The sequence below is a fragment of the Sciurus carolinensis genome, chromosome 6, assembly GCF_902686445.1.
Source record: "Sciurus carolinensis chromosome 6, mSciCar1.2, whole genome shotgun sequence".
NCBI classification, from domain to species: domain Eukaryota; kingdom Metazoa; phylum Chordata; class Mammalia; order Rodentia; family Sciuridae; genus Sciurus; species Sciurus carolinensis.
The window spans coordinates 724,917-738,409 of NC_062218.1; the positions used below are offsets into that span (position 1 = coordinate 724,917).

At 65.5% G+C, this 13,493-nt stretch overlaps 1 protein-coding gene across 9 annotated transcripts in view; it reads right to left on the reverse strand.

The window, feature by feature from the left end:
• The window catches only part of LOC124987125 (palmitoyltransferase ZDHHC11-like), a 34,267-nt gene that overhangs the window by 16,690 nt on the left and 4,084 nt on the right, over positions 1-13,493 (reverse strand). For 7 of the 9 annotated variants that reach the window (XR_007109144.1, XR_007109143.1, XM_047556119.1 and 4 more), the window contains exons 2-6: positions 12,591-12,812; positions 6,883-7,058; positions 6,053-6,154; positions 4,550-4,674; positions 2,600-2,755 (exon numbers count right to left, since the gene is read on the reverse strand). Coding sequence is in view for 7 of the 9 variants with exons in the window: in XM_047556119.1 (XP_047412075.1) it covers positions 2,600-2,755; positions 4,550-4,674; positions 6,053-6,154; positions 6,883-7,058; positions 12,591-12,812 (781 nt within the window). In the remaining 2 variants the exon portion in view is untranslated. Of the gene's footprint in view, positions 1-2,166; positions 2,756-4,549; positions 4,675-6,052; positions 6,155-6,882; positions 7,059-12,590; positions 13,106-13,493 lie in introns of those variants that run through there. The other 2 variants (XM_047556116.1, XM_047556118.1) reach the window with 2 other exon arrangements.

A 13,493-nucleotide genomic window follows, 5' to 3' on the forward strand; every position in this document is an offset into this window, starting at 1 on the left:
TCCTGGCCACAACCACATCTCTGTAGCACAGTTGAATACCAGGGTCAGGTTTCTGGGGTGGATAGCAGGAAGGCAAGTCCTGGTCAGTCCTGGATGGAGGAGCCCCTGTGGCTCTTTGCCACAGCTCTCCACACCAGCCGGGGCCAGGCAGCCCGGCAGTGCTCTCCAGCCTCGGCCCCCAGCCCCACGCTGGGACGCCCCGGGTGTTCCTTCCCGGGGGGCTTTCCCAGGCCCTGGCCAGGCCTGGTGACCTGAGTACTGTCAGGAGGAGGGTCCAGCACCAAGGCGGTCAGTCGGAAGAACCTGGGCAGGGACCAGCTCCTGCAGCCTGCTGTCTGGTAGTTCCGGGCCCTCAGGCTGCGGGCCCTGCCCATGTGCTTGGCCTTCCTGACAGCCTGGGCCCAGGCGGACATGAGGCGGGGGTCACGGGGTTGGGAACCCAGGTCTGGGCCCCGTCGGGCCTTCCTGACAGCCCGTGTTCACAGACCATGGTGGAAGACTCAGGTCTGGCGGAGGACAGACCCAGCCCGCACTGAGGCCTCTGCTGGGCTTGAGGCAGGTGACGCATCCTGGCCTTGTCCAGCAGATGGAGGCCTGTGGGCTCTGAATCTGGGAGGGCAGGCACCATGCGTGATATAGGAGAGGCAGGTCAGCGCCCGGCACTGCAAAGGCCAGCTCTGTTGGGACGAGCCGGTGAATGTGCTCACTCGGGAACCCCTGGGGACGGGCGTTCCTGGGGATTAGCGGCCACTCCCTTGGCATGGAGGTACCCAGGGCTGCACACCCAGGCCCTGGAGGTCCTCGTGAGGCCTTGAGGTCCAGGAGGAGAATGGGAGCTACTGAGCCCGTGCTGTAGAGTCCTCCTCAGCCTGGCACCCGCCCCAGGGGCTTTCTTGTCCCCAGAGCCTGTTTGGCCTCCTGGACATGTTGAGATGCAGCAGAGAGAAGGGTGTTGTGCCTAGGCCGCTTCCTGTGGGCTGGTGCGCGGGGCCTGGGCCTCTGAATCTCTCTGGTTCCATGGGAAGGGAGCACACTGCTCTGCAGACCCCTGGCTGTGTCCTCACACAGCGTGCTGGCCCTTGGTGGGTCACAGAGTCCATCATGTTCCCAGGGTCCTGCTCCCTTGCAGCGGCCTTCTGTCCCATGACAAGCAGAAGTCAGCGTCCTACGGTGCCCACCAGGCTGGGCCCATCACCCTGACCCTCACTGCCTGCCAAAGGTGGCCTGATGCCCACCAGGCAGGCCCACCTCAGGTGGTCCCATCCACACAGTCTGTGTCTCCTGGGCTCTGGCCTTCTCACCATGGCACAGGTGACCCCGCGCCTCCTCCACGGCAGTGCCCCTGGTGCTGGCACACAGTGGGCCTCACTCACCCTCACAGTGGGGGATGAACACCTGTCACAAAGCTTGGAATAGCCACAGCACTCAGCATCTTCCACTGGACATCTGGGGCCTGCTGTCCTGCACACGTGGACACAACCTCAGGCCCGTGTGAACTCTGCATGCAGCTCCTGCTGCGGGCCCTGATTTGGGTCTGGAGTGAGCGGTGTGGTCAGGACTGGGCGAATCCTGGAGGGGGCAGACTCCAGGAAAGACTGCAGAGCCAGCGGGCCTGAGGACTGAAACGTGAGGTGCTCCAGACCACCTAGAGGAGCGCCTTAGAAACCACTCCTGAGCACAGGCAGCCTAAGTTCCAGGGCGGCCGAGGGACTGCACTTTCTCCAGAGCTCATGGTGCGGAGGTGGCGAGGCCCCTCCCGGGGCTCCATGTAGAAAATGAGGCACCATCCCTGGGATGGACCTGCCCACTCCAGCTGGGCTGAGGGTCACTCTCTTCCTGAGCACAGGCCCTCTATCCACAGCGCTGACCTGGCTGTGCCCAGTTAAAGCTCTGAATGCACCTGTGGCCCCCACAAGATGTGGTCAGAGGTCAACACCGTAGGCAAGACAGCAGTGCCCACACCTGGGTGAGCCGAAACCAGCATTCTCCTGGGTGGGGACGCTAGGCCACCCGGGGTGTCTCCCCTCTGCCAGGCATGGGCAGGCTGCAGGCGCAACATGGTCCAGGTGAGGCCCAGGCCCTGCTCTGGCCCCTCCTTGGAGCAGGCATCCGTCAGAGGGGCCCCACGCGCCCTCCCTGTGGCACCTGCCAACACCTCCGCCCGTCTGTTACTGCCCAGAGAACAGGAGGCTCTGCGACGGGCCACCCCTGCAGGGGTGTGAGCTGGGGCAGGCGGCTTCTGGTGGCCGCTGGACGGAGTGTGGGCATGTGCACAGTGGCCCGCTCTGCGGCTCCAGGCTCCTTCAGCTGTGCCGGGGCAGGGGACTGTCCCTCCCGGGCTTCTCCTTGTCCTGGCTTCTGCCTGGGGCTGTTCTCCCCACCCTCTCCTCTTGTGCTCCTCTTGCAGATGTCCTGGCCCTCGTCTCCACACATCCTGACCTTGTCTTGAAGCCGCTGTGTCTCCTGCAGGCCTCTCCAGAGGGCAGCTCCCGGCCAGGCCTGCCGAGCCTCCCCTGCCCCCCTCCTTCCAGGCAGGGCTGCCTAATGCTCTGCCCACCGCGGGTCAGGGGAGGCGAGGGGCGGGGCGGGCGGTACGTACTCAGGTACAAGTGGAACACAAGCAGGTGCCCAAGCAGGACCAGGCTGGTGGAGCCCAGCAGCAGCACCACCGTCAGGATGAGGAAGACCACGGGGGTCTTCACAGGCACAGGCCACAGCGGGAGGAACAGCAGCCACGTGCTGGAAGACCTGACATCTGTGGGGACAAAGGAGGCACCTGCAGCCGGCAGGGCTGACCCGCCGCCTGCCCAATCCAGGTAGGCCCACCCAGGCTGCGGCCTGCCCCTGGAGGCCCCTGTAGGGGTCTGCAGGGTGAGGCTCAGAGAGGAGGCCGCAGCCTGTCTACCTACCACCTGCCCTTCCCATAGGTCCTGGCCCCTCTGTCCCTGGTCAGTCTCCAGGGGGCATTTCCCAGGTAGGGCCTTCTGTGCCCAAGGGCTGCCAACGCTCAGAACCACACTGCTTCTAAACTTAAGTGTCAGAGAGTCCTCGAGGCCTGTGGGCAGAGGCAGGCCGGCTGGGGTGCCCGCAGTGACCTTCGTTCATGGCAAGTTCTAGAACAGTGCTGGACTCTTCCTAGACAGCTCAGTGTGCCATCTGGTGGGGAAAGCCACTCGCTGCCTGGTGGGCTGGGCTGGACCCGCCATGCCAGCCCTGTGTCTGGCACTGTTGTGATGAAGTCCATCCTGTGGGAGGCCAAGCCCCACGGAGCCTTCCGGAGCAACGAGTCAAGAAGTCGCCTCAGCCCCAGGCAAGGGGCCGTGTGGAGGTGCCATGGCACTGCCCCACAGGGCCCCTCATGGCCCCCTTGTGCCCCACGGGAGCAAGGATGATCCATGTGGTCTGGGGGGACCTCTGTCACAGGAAGAGAGCATCGTGGTGACTCTGGGTCTGTGGGGTTGGCCGCCAGGGGAAACAGCTTTCAGAAGTCCTGGGGGATGTGGGGACCCAGGGGCCAGGGCCTTCCGTGCACCTGGAGGCTCACTCCTGGAAGCTGCTCCAGCGCGTCTCCAGGAATGTTTCGGAACCAGCAACAAGCAGATTTCACCCTCTCCTGCCACGGAACTGGCGTTGCCTCTGACACCTGGGGCAGAGGGGCCAGCGGTGCTCTGGCCCCCCACAGTGCTCCTGGTCAGTGTGCTGGGCTACTGTGACAATGACCATGAGCTGGTGACACCGTGGTGGCCGGCACTGCTCCCTCACACTTTGGAAGCAAGTCTGGAGTCAGGCTCCTGGCAGGGCCTGTTCTTCCCGCTCTGAGGCTCTGGTGTCCCTGGGCTAGTGGCCACTTGCTCCAGCCCTGCCGCCAGGTCTGCCTGACGGGGCCCGTGTCTGTCTTCTCTTCTGTCTCCCCAGCACCTGTCCCTGGGTGGGCCAACCTGGGCACGAGGCAAGCTCCTCATGCACAGACCCTGGTCATTCTGCAAAGCTGTCCCTGCACACGCAAGGACGCTGTCTTGTCTCGGCCCTGGGTCAGGAGGGGGACGCGCATCAGAGGCCACCTTTGGTCTGCACATCTCCTCTTCCTCAGGGCAGACTTCTGGGCCCAGCCTGGGCAGCCAAACCCACTCAGTAGGAGGGCCACGCGCTGCCCTGGGGCCTGCAGCTCCGCCTCCCGGCCACTTCCTGCTCTCTGCAAGAGGGGCGCCCGAGGCTCTGCCCCCTGTGTCAGAGTCCAGCTTGTCTGGGGGCTCAGGACAGACCATGAGGTGCTGGGGGGCCGGGTGCACCCCACTCACCCACCGCTGCTTGGAAGCTCAACCTCAGGGCAGCATGCCTGCCTCCTGGGCACAGGGACACAGCTGGCTGGAGGGTGGACACTGGGCTGCTGCCTTGACCAGGGAGAGCCTGGCAGGAACATCCTTCAGGCCCAAGGTAAGATGGAGGCACCCCTGGGACAGAAGACTTCCAGAAGCAGGCTGGAGAGCGGGCTGTGAGCTCGGCCCATGGGGCTGGGGAGCCCCAGGTGGCCCCAAGACGGGGCGCCTACCTTTGTACAGGGGGTCCGTGCGGAGCTTGTCGGGGCTGATGAAGTGCTGGACGACTATGTACAGCAAGAGGACCATCAGGCAGAGCAGTCCACCCAGGGCCGAGGCCACTGAGGCAAAGAAGAACCTGAGGGAGGTGCGGGCAGGGCTCACATGGCAGCGCAGGACCCACCAGATCTGCAGGCACCCTCTGTCCACCCGCCCCACGCCCTTCGCACCAATTCACGCCTGCAGGTCAATGTCACTGGCTGATGGTGACACTGGTCACGTCCCACGCCCCACACCCTCTGCCGGAGCCTCCGTGTCCATCCCATTGCCTGGATGGGACTCAGCTCCCCGTCCAGCAAGAGAGTGGGTCCCATGGACAGTAGAGCTGTTGCCCTCCAGAGCGCGTCCGTACTCCCCACGACCCGTCTGCAGGCGCCGTCCCCTGTCCCTTCCTGGCCTCATGGCCCTGGCTGCCCCGGCTCGTCCTCTACCTGCTGTTCCCTGGGCCGGTGCGTTGGCTCCGCTCACTGCTGGGGTGGGCGATCATCTCCCAGAGCCCTGCCTGGGCTTGTCCTCCTCGGGGGCCAGGTGACACCCTAGTGCCACCGCTCTCCTGCTTTCCTGGCCTCCAGTGGACAGAGGGATGGAGCAGCTTTGCCAGCACGGGGCCCGGTGCCTCCCTAGTCTCTTGTCCACGTGCCCTTGAGCTTCTGAAGAGCAGAGGCTCCCAGGCCCGGGTGCAGGCCATGCCCTCACTGCCCCCATGGTCACCCAAGGCCTCTGGCAGGCTGAGAAGCTGCACCTGTGTACCAGGCTGCCCAGGCACCAGGGGTGCAGCCCAGGCCCGCGTCAGTGGGAGGCAGCCTCCTGAGGACGCAGGTCAGCTCCCAGACCCGTCCGGCCACGCAGCCCCTCACTGCTGCGGCAGGGCCTCGCGGCCCTCCTCTGGGCCTCACGTACTTGCCCCCTGGTGCCTTGCAGGACAGCGAAAGCACAGAGCTGAACCCGCGGCTCCACTGCAGCCGGTGTCCTGCCCACAAGGCCATGCTGGCCTGGAGCCTGCTCCCCTAATTAGTCCAGGGTGGCAGGGCCCCTGTTTCTTCCCGGTGACCTTCATGGCCCACAGAGCGGATGCCACCCTGGGTCCAGCACAGGGGATGGAGAGTGCCACAGATCCTCTATCCAGTGACCCAGGGACACCTCATCTGGCACCTGGATGCGCATTTGCATGCTCCAGGGTCTGGCCACTGCTCCTGGGGTTGACTCCTTGGTGTGGAGAGGTGGGCAGGCCCAGGAAAGCAGGTCCAGGGGGCTCAGCAGCCTGGCTGCAGCCTGGGAAGGCTGCTCCCTCACTAGCCGTGATGGGTCTCCAGCAAATGGCCTATGGCATGAGCTGACCCAGCCTGTCCAGGACACTCCATCAAACACGTTTCAGAAGCAGGAGACCCAGGCACTGAGCTCCACACGCCCACGCCGGCCCCCGCCCGCGTGCCCATGCCGGCCCCCGGCAGCCTCACCCGTAGTTCCTGCTCCCCACGCAGTTGTTGAGCCACTTGCAATGGTGGTCGAAGCCGGCGACACACTTGTTGCAGGAGCTGCAGTGCTTGGCTCTCTCGCTCCTAAGGGAAGCGGGGGGCGCCGGCTGGCCCAAGGTGCAGGCCCATGGGTAGCGCCCACCTCCTCAGGCCAGGCGCACCCAGGGGCACTGGCCCCATGCCCCCGGGAACTGGGCGTCCAGCAGGGAAGGGAGTCTGAGGCCTCCACCTGGGGTCAGGAAAGGCACAGGAGGCCTGTCGGGGACAGAGCCCCAGTTGCAGAGGAACCCACACCCCGTGGGAAGATGGTGGGCTTGGCCTTCCTGCAGCCATGCCCAGCTGCTGGGCAAGTGCCTGGCAGAGGCCACGCCTGCCATGCAGTTCCTGGAGCTGAGGCCGGGGCCCAGGTCCCAGCCGTCCCGAGCTGCCCCGCGCCCACACGGCTGTGCCACCCCCCGACCAGGGCCGAGCCCTGAGGCCTGGGACCCTGACAGGCACAGCTCCGGTAGCTCCTCCTCCCCAGGGGCAGTGGCTCCTCCGGGAAGCCTGCTGTGGAGGGGAGGACGGCCTGAGTGAGGGCACTCGCAGTCTGAGGCCTCGGCCAGGGACAAGCCCCCACTCCAGAGGCCCAGGCCCTGCTCTGGAAGCGGACAGCAGGGTCAGCCCTGAGTGAGCCGCGGGGACTTAAGTGCAGCCATCAGGGAGTGCAGCACGGGGATATGCCGGGCCCCAGCCCAGCTGGACCAGCAACTGCCTCTGAGCCCGAGCCCCAGGAGGTGGCCCCAGCCCTCAGGGGCCTGGCAGGCACTCACACAGTGACCTCACACAGGTGGCAGTACTGGTTCTGGATCACATGTGCGTGTTTGGACCGGTCAAAGGTGGGCACAGGCTGGGCGTAGCTCTTAAGCCGGACGTTGACTTCGGCTGGGTCGATGGTAACGGCAATCAGGTGGACCAGCAGGTGGAACAGGAACAGGGATCCAGTCACCTGGGCTGTCAAGGAATCCTCGGGCTGGCCTGGGTGGGGGTGGCGTGGGGTGTCCCCTGCAGCATGGCTGGGGGCAGGGGCAGAGGATGGCCCCTTGGACCCTCAGTCTGCACCCCAGGCAGATCCGCAGAGCACAGCCTAACCTCCAGGGGCTCAGCTGGGCTGCAGCTGACCACAGTGCACACAGGCCCAGCAGCAGTAGGGCAGGCTGCAGCAGAGAGGGGCTCTGACCCGGCAATGGCAGCCCAGAGGGCCCCGGCCTCCTGGAGTTCAGGGCTTATGGGCCTGGCCCATGACACCCAGCCCTGCCATGGAGCCCCATGGCTCTGGGGTGGGCTTTGTGCCGGGGCCCCTCCCCAGCAGGGCTCTGAGAGCAGCGCTCAGTGGTGGGAGACAAGACGCTTGGGAAGCTGGACCTGCCCAGACCCCAGCAGGTCAGGTGCCGCTTGGCCCCAAAGCTGGGGAAGACTCAGCACAGACGCCCCTGAGGAGGGCGGGGCAGGAGCCAGCAAGACACCAAGAGGGGCAGAGCGGGAACCTGGGCCAGGGTCGGGGCCAGGCCGCTGTGCCCAGGAGGAGCTGGACAGCAGGCTGGGGAGATGGTGAGTTCCAGCCAGGCCAAGGGTCACATCCGGGGAAAGAACTGAGCAGTCACCCTGGGCCATATCAGAGAAGGCCTTCCCACGGCCACTCTGACCCCACAGAGCTGGGTGAGGCCACACCACCCTGCTCTGGGAGGAAGAGGCTGAGGCCTCGGCTCCCACGGGGTGAGGGTCAGCAGGGCTGCGTGTCAGTGGACCAGGCGCCAGGCAGGCTTTCATGTGAAGCCTGGACACAGCGTACAGCCCAGTACATCCCTGCAGGCCGAGCTGAGGTGGGGGTGCTGCTGCAGGGCCTGGTGGGTGAGGGCCAGGCACAGACCAGGCTGGACGTCACGCTACATGGAGTACAGCAGTCTCTCTGGCTGCCCCACGGACAGGAGGGGCCTGGCAGGTCCCTGCCACTGCGCCCCAGTGCACGTGCCCGCTCCAGACCCGCAGCCTTCTCTGCTCACACAGGACCACTGCGAGGAGACAGGACGCTGGTCCTCGGGACCCTGGCCTCCAGGTGGAGGTGCTCAGCCAAGCCTGCAGCAGCTGTGGCCAGAGGCCACCCTGACAGAGTCACCTGGGAGAGAAGGGGTCCTGTTTCCATGGGGACCCTGAGCTGCCAGGAGAGAAGCTGCCCTGGACTCGCCCCCTGGGCACGAAGCCACTTCACAGGAGAAGAGAGCCTAGGCACACGTCCCCTGACCTTGTGTGCTCTGCTTGTCCAGCATCAGGTTTTGGAGTGAATCCAGAAAAGCATATGTTTTGGGGTTGTCCTCCTGTGACATCCAAGTTCAGCCCAGGAGTGCTGTGGGTGACCTTAATGAATCAAGATGACCTGGCTGGCTACTCTCGGCCAGGGGCTAGGGAACCGCCCCGGGGTGAGCTGGGATGGGAAGAGCCTCCAGGCACACAGCCTGCCTCTGCTCCTGCCCTTGCACCGCCCACCCCAGCGGCCTCAGGTGGAGTGAGAGGAGAAGGGAAAGAGCCGGAGCCCCCCTCCCGCCCAGGGCCTCCCTGCGAGTTTCGGTCTGAAGCTGTGCGAGCCGCAGCTGGCGCTGGAACATTCCCTAGCAACAATCTGTGTTTGGTAAACAGCAGCGGAAGGCGCCCGCCCAGCACACGCCCTTCGCCCTCGCCTGGCTGACCTCCCCTGTCCTGTTCTGCAGCAGGAAGAGCAACATTCCCAGCACCCTGGCCGCGGACTGCCAGCCTCCAGCCCCGCTCGGCGCTCCCAGCAGGGGCTGCAGGGCGGAGGAGCCCCCACCGCCACTTCAGACTGCGCGCCGCAAGGCAGGCTTGCAGAGGTTTCTCCAGGTTAAATACAGTCCCAGCTGCTCCCTGTAGTGGCCACTGGGCCAGCCGTGCAGCCCTGGGGCCCTGCAGGTCAGCTGGCCTCAGCCAGGCCCTCTGCTGCTTCCTGGAAGAGCCCGCGGGTCCGCTGGCTCTTGACCCTGGACCTGACCTCCCGCTCCAGTCCCACCTGCAGCCACAAACAACTCTGGCGCCCCTGTGTGGCCACAGCACAGAGCCAAGCCCTGCGGTCTGGGAACTGGGTCTAAAGGCAGCCAGGCCTGGACAGAGGGCGAGCCACCCTGAAGCCAGCCCTGAGGACAGGAAGGCAGCAGGACAGTGGCCTGCGCCACCAGAGGGCGAGGCCCAGGCTCCCTGAAGAGACAGATCCAGGCGAGGAGCCTGTCCTGCAGGTGGAACCCGGTGTGGCGCCTGCAGCTGCCCAGCAGGACCCGAGGGCCACAGCAGGATGGACCACAAGAGGACCACAGGGGAAGGTCGAGTCATGTCCCTCCTACACTCAGCCCTGACTCCCAGCTCCTGAGGACAGGCCCTGCCTGCAAACAGGGTCTCAGCAGATGGCCAAAACAAGGTCTCCAGGGCAGCCCTGTGGGCCTGGCAAGAAGGGGACAGGCCAGACAGACCTACAGCTGGCCCCACAACCTGCAGACACAGGGAGAGGCCGGCAGTCCTGCCGCTGGGCCTCGGGAAGAGCTCAGCCCTCTGGCACCCATCGGCCTTGGTTCCCAGGATGGGGGGAGACTTCTGCTGTGGTGTGGACCAGGCCCAGCTGCGGCTCTCAGGTGTTGGACCCTGGTAGAGCTGGGGGCAGAGGCCCGGGAGGCAGCAAGCCATGAACATGGGGAGGCCCCTGGCAGGGTGCGAGCTGGCAGAGGTGGACGGCCCCAGGACTGTGACCAGAGGGGCCTTGGGTGCAAAGCACACCCCGCCCTAGGGCCGACCCGGCCCGCCCTCCCCAGCAGCAGTGTGTCCCCACTAAGGGCTGGCCCTGCGTGCCCGGCTGCACCCCACCCTGCTGCCTTCTCAGGAGCCGCTCGGCCGTGACCATGCAGGCCACCAGCTGTGCGGCCAGCCTGGATGCCCCAAGACCCAGGATCAGGGCAAGGCCAGCAACTGCCAGCAAAAGGCAGGGGGCACTGTACTGAACTCAAGAGACCAAGAGGCTCCGTGGTCATGCTCGGGCCTGGGCCCTGGCCAGATTCTGGGTAGGAGTCCAGCAAAGGACACAGGGACATTTGCAGCGTTTTGAGATGGGCTGCGGAGGGCCAAGGGGCACTGCCTGCTTTTCCTCCCATGGGAGGCACGGTTCTGTGGGGCTCCCAAATGTGGGGTGTCGTGTGTGGAAGCAGGGAGGTGAGCCGGGTGGTGGCGTGGATGGGAAGCACCCCACCCTCAGCATGGACAGGAGGCCCAGAGGACTCGGGGACTGACGGTGCAGTGGTCAGTGCTGTGGGACTCTGGGTAGGGGAGGCTGTCCAGGACCTGCTTTCAGGGTCTGAGGAACAGGGGCAAAAGACCGGGCGTCAGGCCACAGAGGAGGTTCTCCAGGCCAGACCAGAGTCTGGGGGACCCAGGTCTGCAGAACACGCACGGGGACTGACCCGTCCCCGAGGCTCAGGAGCACCCTGCGTCTGCAGAGCAGGACACGGGCAGCCACACTTTCCAGACCCTTCCACAGTGAGGACTGAGCCCCGTGCGCACGTCCAAGGTCTCCAGGAAGGGCTCCCCTGGGAGGTGGGTGCTGCTGCCCGCCTCCCTGAGGTCCTGGGAGTGGGGACAGCAAGGGACATGCAGCCGCCCACCGTGACCAGCCTTTATTTCAAATAGGGGTTGAAATCGCAAGACAGGCCAGAGGAGAGTGCTGGACGCACGCCTGACCTCGTGCCTGTGCTGGGGTGCAGCCTCCGACCTCTGGGAGGACGGACAGTCCACTGACCTGCCCCATTCAGATGTGCAGGTGTCAGGGCCTGGTGCTCAGGGCACCCCAGACCCCGGCAGAGCGCCAAGGCCCTGGGCAGCAGTGTCAGGACTGGAAGGGGCACAGGAGACGGGAAGACTGCGGGCCGCATGGGGAGTGCGCGTGCCTGCCCCGGCGCGTGAGCACTGTGTGCGGGAGCGCGCTCGCCTGCACGCCGTCTGTGTGTGCAGACGGGAACCGCGGCTTGAATACACGAACAGGAAACGTCCACCTCAGTGCCCGAGCTCCCGCCGTTCGGTGTGGGGTGGGGCACAGCAAACCAGGGGCTCGCTGAAGAAAGGGCAGACACCAGCGAGAACAGGCAGGAGCAGACAAGAGCCACGGCGGCACCAGCCCTGGGGCAGCGGGTGAAGACGGGAAGAAGCCACAGCCCGCAGGAGGAAGGAGCCATCCTGGGCCCACAGGCTTGGCAGCACCGCCCACTGCTGAGACCCGGCCACCTGAGAATTTAGATGAGCAGCTCGAATTTCTTGAAGAATGCTACGTACCAATATGGACACAAGGTGAAACAGAAAAGCCGAACGGCACTTCATCTATTAAAGAAACTGCATTTGTTATTTAAAAAAAAAAAACTCCCACAAAGAAATTCCTCCTACTGAGAGGAAAAGGCGCAGCCACAGCGGTCCCAGGGGCCCAGCTGCCCAGTCTCTCCAGCCAGGCAGAGAAGGGGACGCCCCAGGGCACGAGCGCCAGGCGGCAACTACGCTGCCCAGAACAAATGCTCAGCCCACCACCCAGATGTTGAGGAATGTGCATCAGGAGACGCGTGGCTTCCGCAGCAAAGGCTCTCAGCTGCCGAGGCAGCAGCCCCAGGCGCCATTAGCCCCTGGGGGCAGAGAGGAGCCAGACGCAGACCCCACGGTGCTGCAGGCGTCTGGACGGGTCCACCCTGCGCGCCCTCCCTGGTTTGGAAGCAGGGTTGTACCACAGTAAGGGGCTTCTGGAAAGGACGCCTGCCTTGCAGGAGCTGAGCAGACCTACAGGGCGCCTTTGCCCTGCCCACGTTCCACACCCTGCGTCTCCCCGCCAGCAGGCCTGCAGCAGGGCAGCCAACGCAGAGGGCACATGGGTCCATGGCGGCTCAGCGCCCAGCCATCAGGTGACCTCCAGGCAGGCCCACTCTGCCCCAGGCACCAGTGACTTGGGTCCCTGGGGTTCCTGACCAAGGCCAGGGTCAGCTGGCCTGACAGGCCGTTCCCTTCTGACCCCGCAGGGAGATCGGCTCGGATGAGGGCCTCTGACTTCGCCAGGAGACAGCCACAGCTGCCTGCGTTCTGCAGAGCTGGCTGTGAGGTGCTGCCTGGAGGAGGCTCAGAGTCCCGGAGTCCCTTCCTGCTGACCTTGCTGTCTTGAGGGACAACCAAGTGGGTCCCTCGGTGCACTGGGGGTGAGGTGGCCCGGCCTGCAGCCCCTCCCTCTCCTGCGGTCATCACTCAGTGCCTGCCTGTCACATCAGGCCAGCAGACGCTCACCAGCCCAAGTGTGAGCTGCACGGGGAACAGCTGCCCTAGTGGCACAGCGGCAGGGCAGGTGGCCTGGCCTGGGCAGGGACGGAGCCGTGGGCAGGCCTGCTGGAGCCTGGGGCCCGCCTGGTGGAGACCGCGACCCCCCACCTCTGAAGGCAGGCAGCCATGGGCGCGGGGGCAAGGATACAATGTAGGCAGCGTGCTTCCAGTCCCGGGGCAGGAAGGGGATGAAGATCCCGAAGGCGGCGACAGACATGACCAGGAAGATGGTCCAGCATACCACCTGGAAGGAGTGCAGGGGCGGCGACCAGCCGTTCACCCTGGACAGGGGGTGCAGGGAGGCCTTCCTTGCAGAGTTGCCCAGGTTTTCGGGGATGACCTGTCTCTGGCTCTTGCAACAGATGCCCATCTGCAAGACGGAGAAGGGCAGGGGGCTCAGGGTCCTAGACAGGGGCAGGGGACACAAGGAGACGCCCCAGCGTGGCCCAGGGCACCTTCAGCAGACAGGTCAGGGAGGTCCAGCCCAGAGAGGAATCTGCGCCAGGCCTCAGCCAGCATGGCTCTGGGAATAGCTGTGGGTGGTCCACAGGCTGAGCAACCAGAGGGCACCGCCTGCCCACCTGGCCAGGACCCCGGTCACCAGACACTATCGCGAGCTCTGGAGAAGCCTGGTCAACCACCACTCAGCCGTGGGCCCTGGGGCTCGCGGACGGACAGACGGAACCCTGAGCCACCCGGGCATCGTATCCTCAGACGTCCTCCCGCAGCCGCAGGGGAGGGGCGCCTGGGTGGGAGGAAGGAGGGCGGGTGGTCCACAGCTGCCCGCGCCACCCCCAGAGGGGCTCCTGGAACCTGGCGGCACCACAGCAGGGCACGGCCCTCTGGGGCCCTCGGGGAAGCCCTGTTGGCAGAGTGGCAGACGCTGTGTCACCAGGAAGACGTGGAGACACAGCAGAAGTCCTCCCCGAGCGAGCCGCCCTGCTCTGCGTTCCGAGTGTGGCCCGTGGACACGGCCCAGGGCCAGTCACAGGCGACAGAGGGACAGAGGCAGAAAGTGAGACCAGGCTGCGGCAGCCCCAGAAGGCAGCCC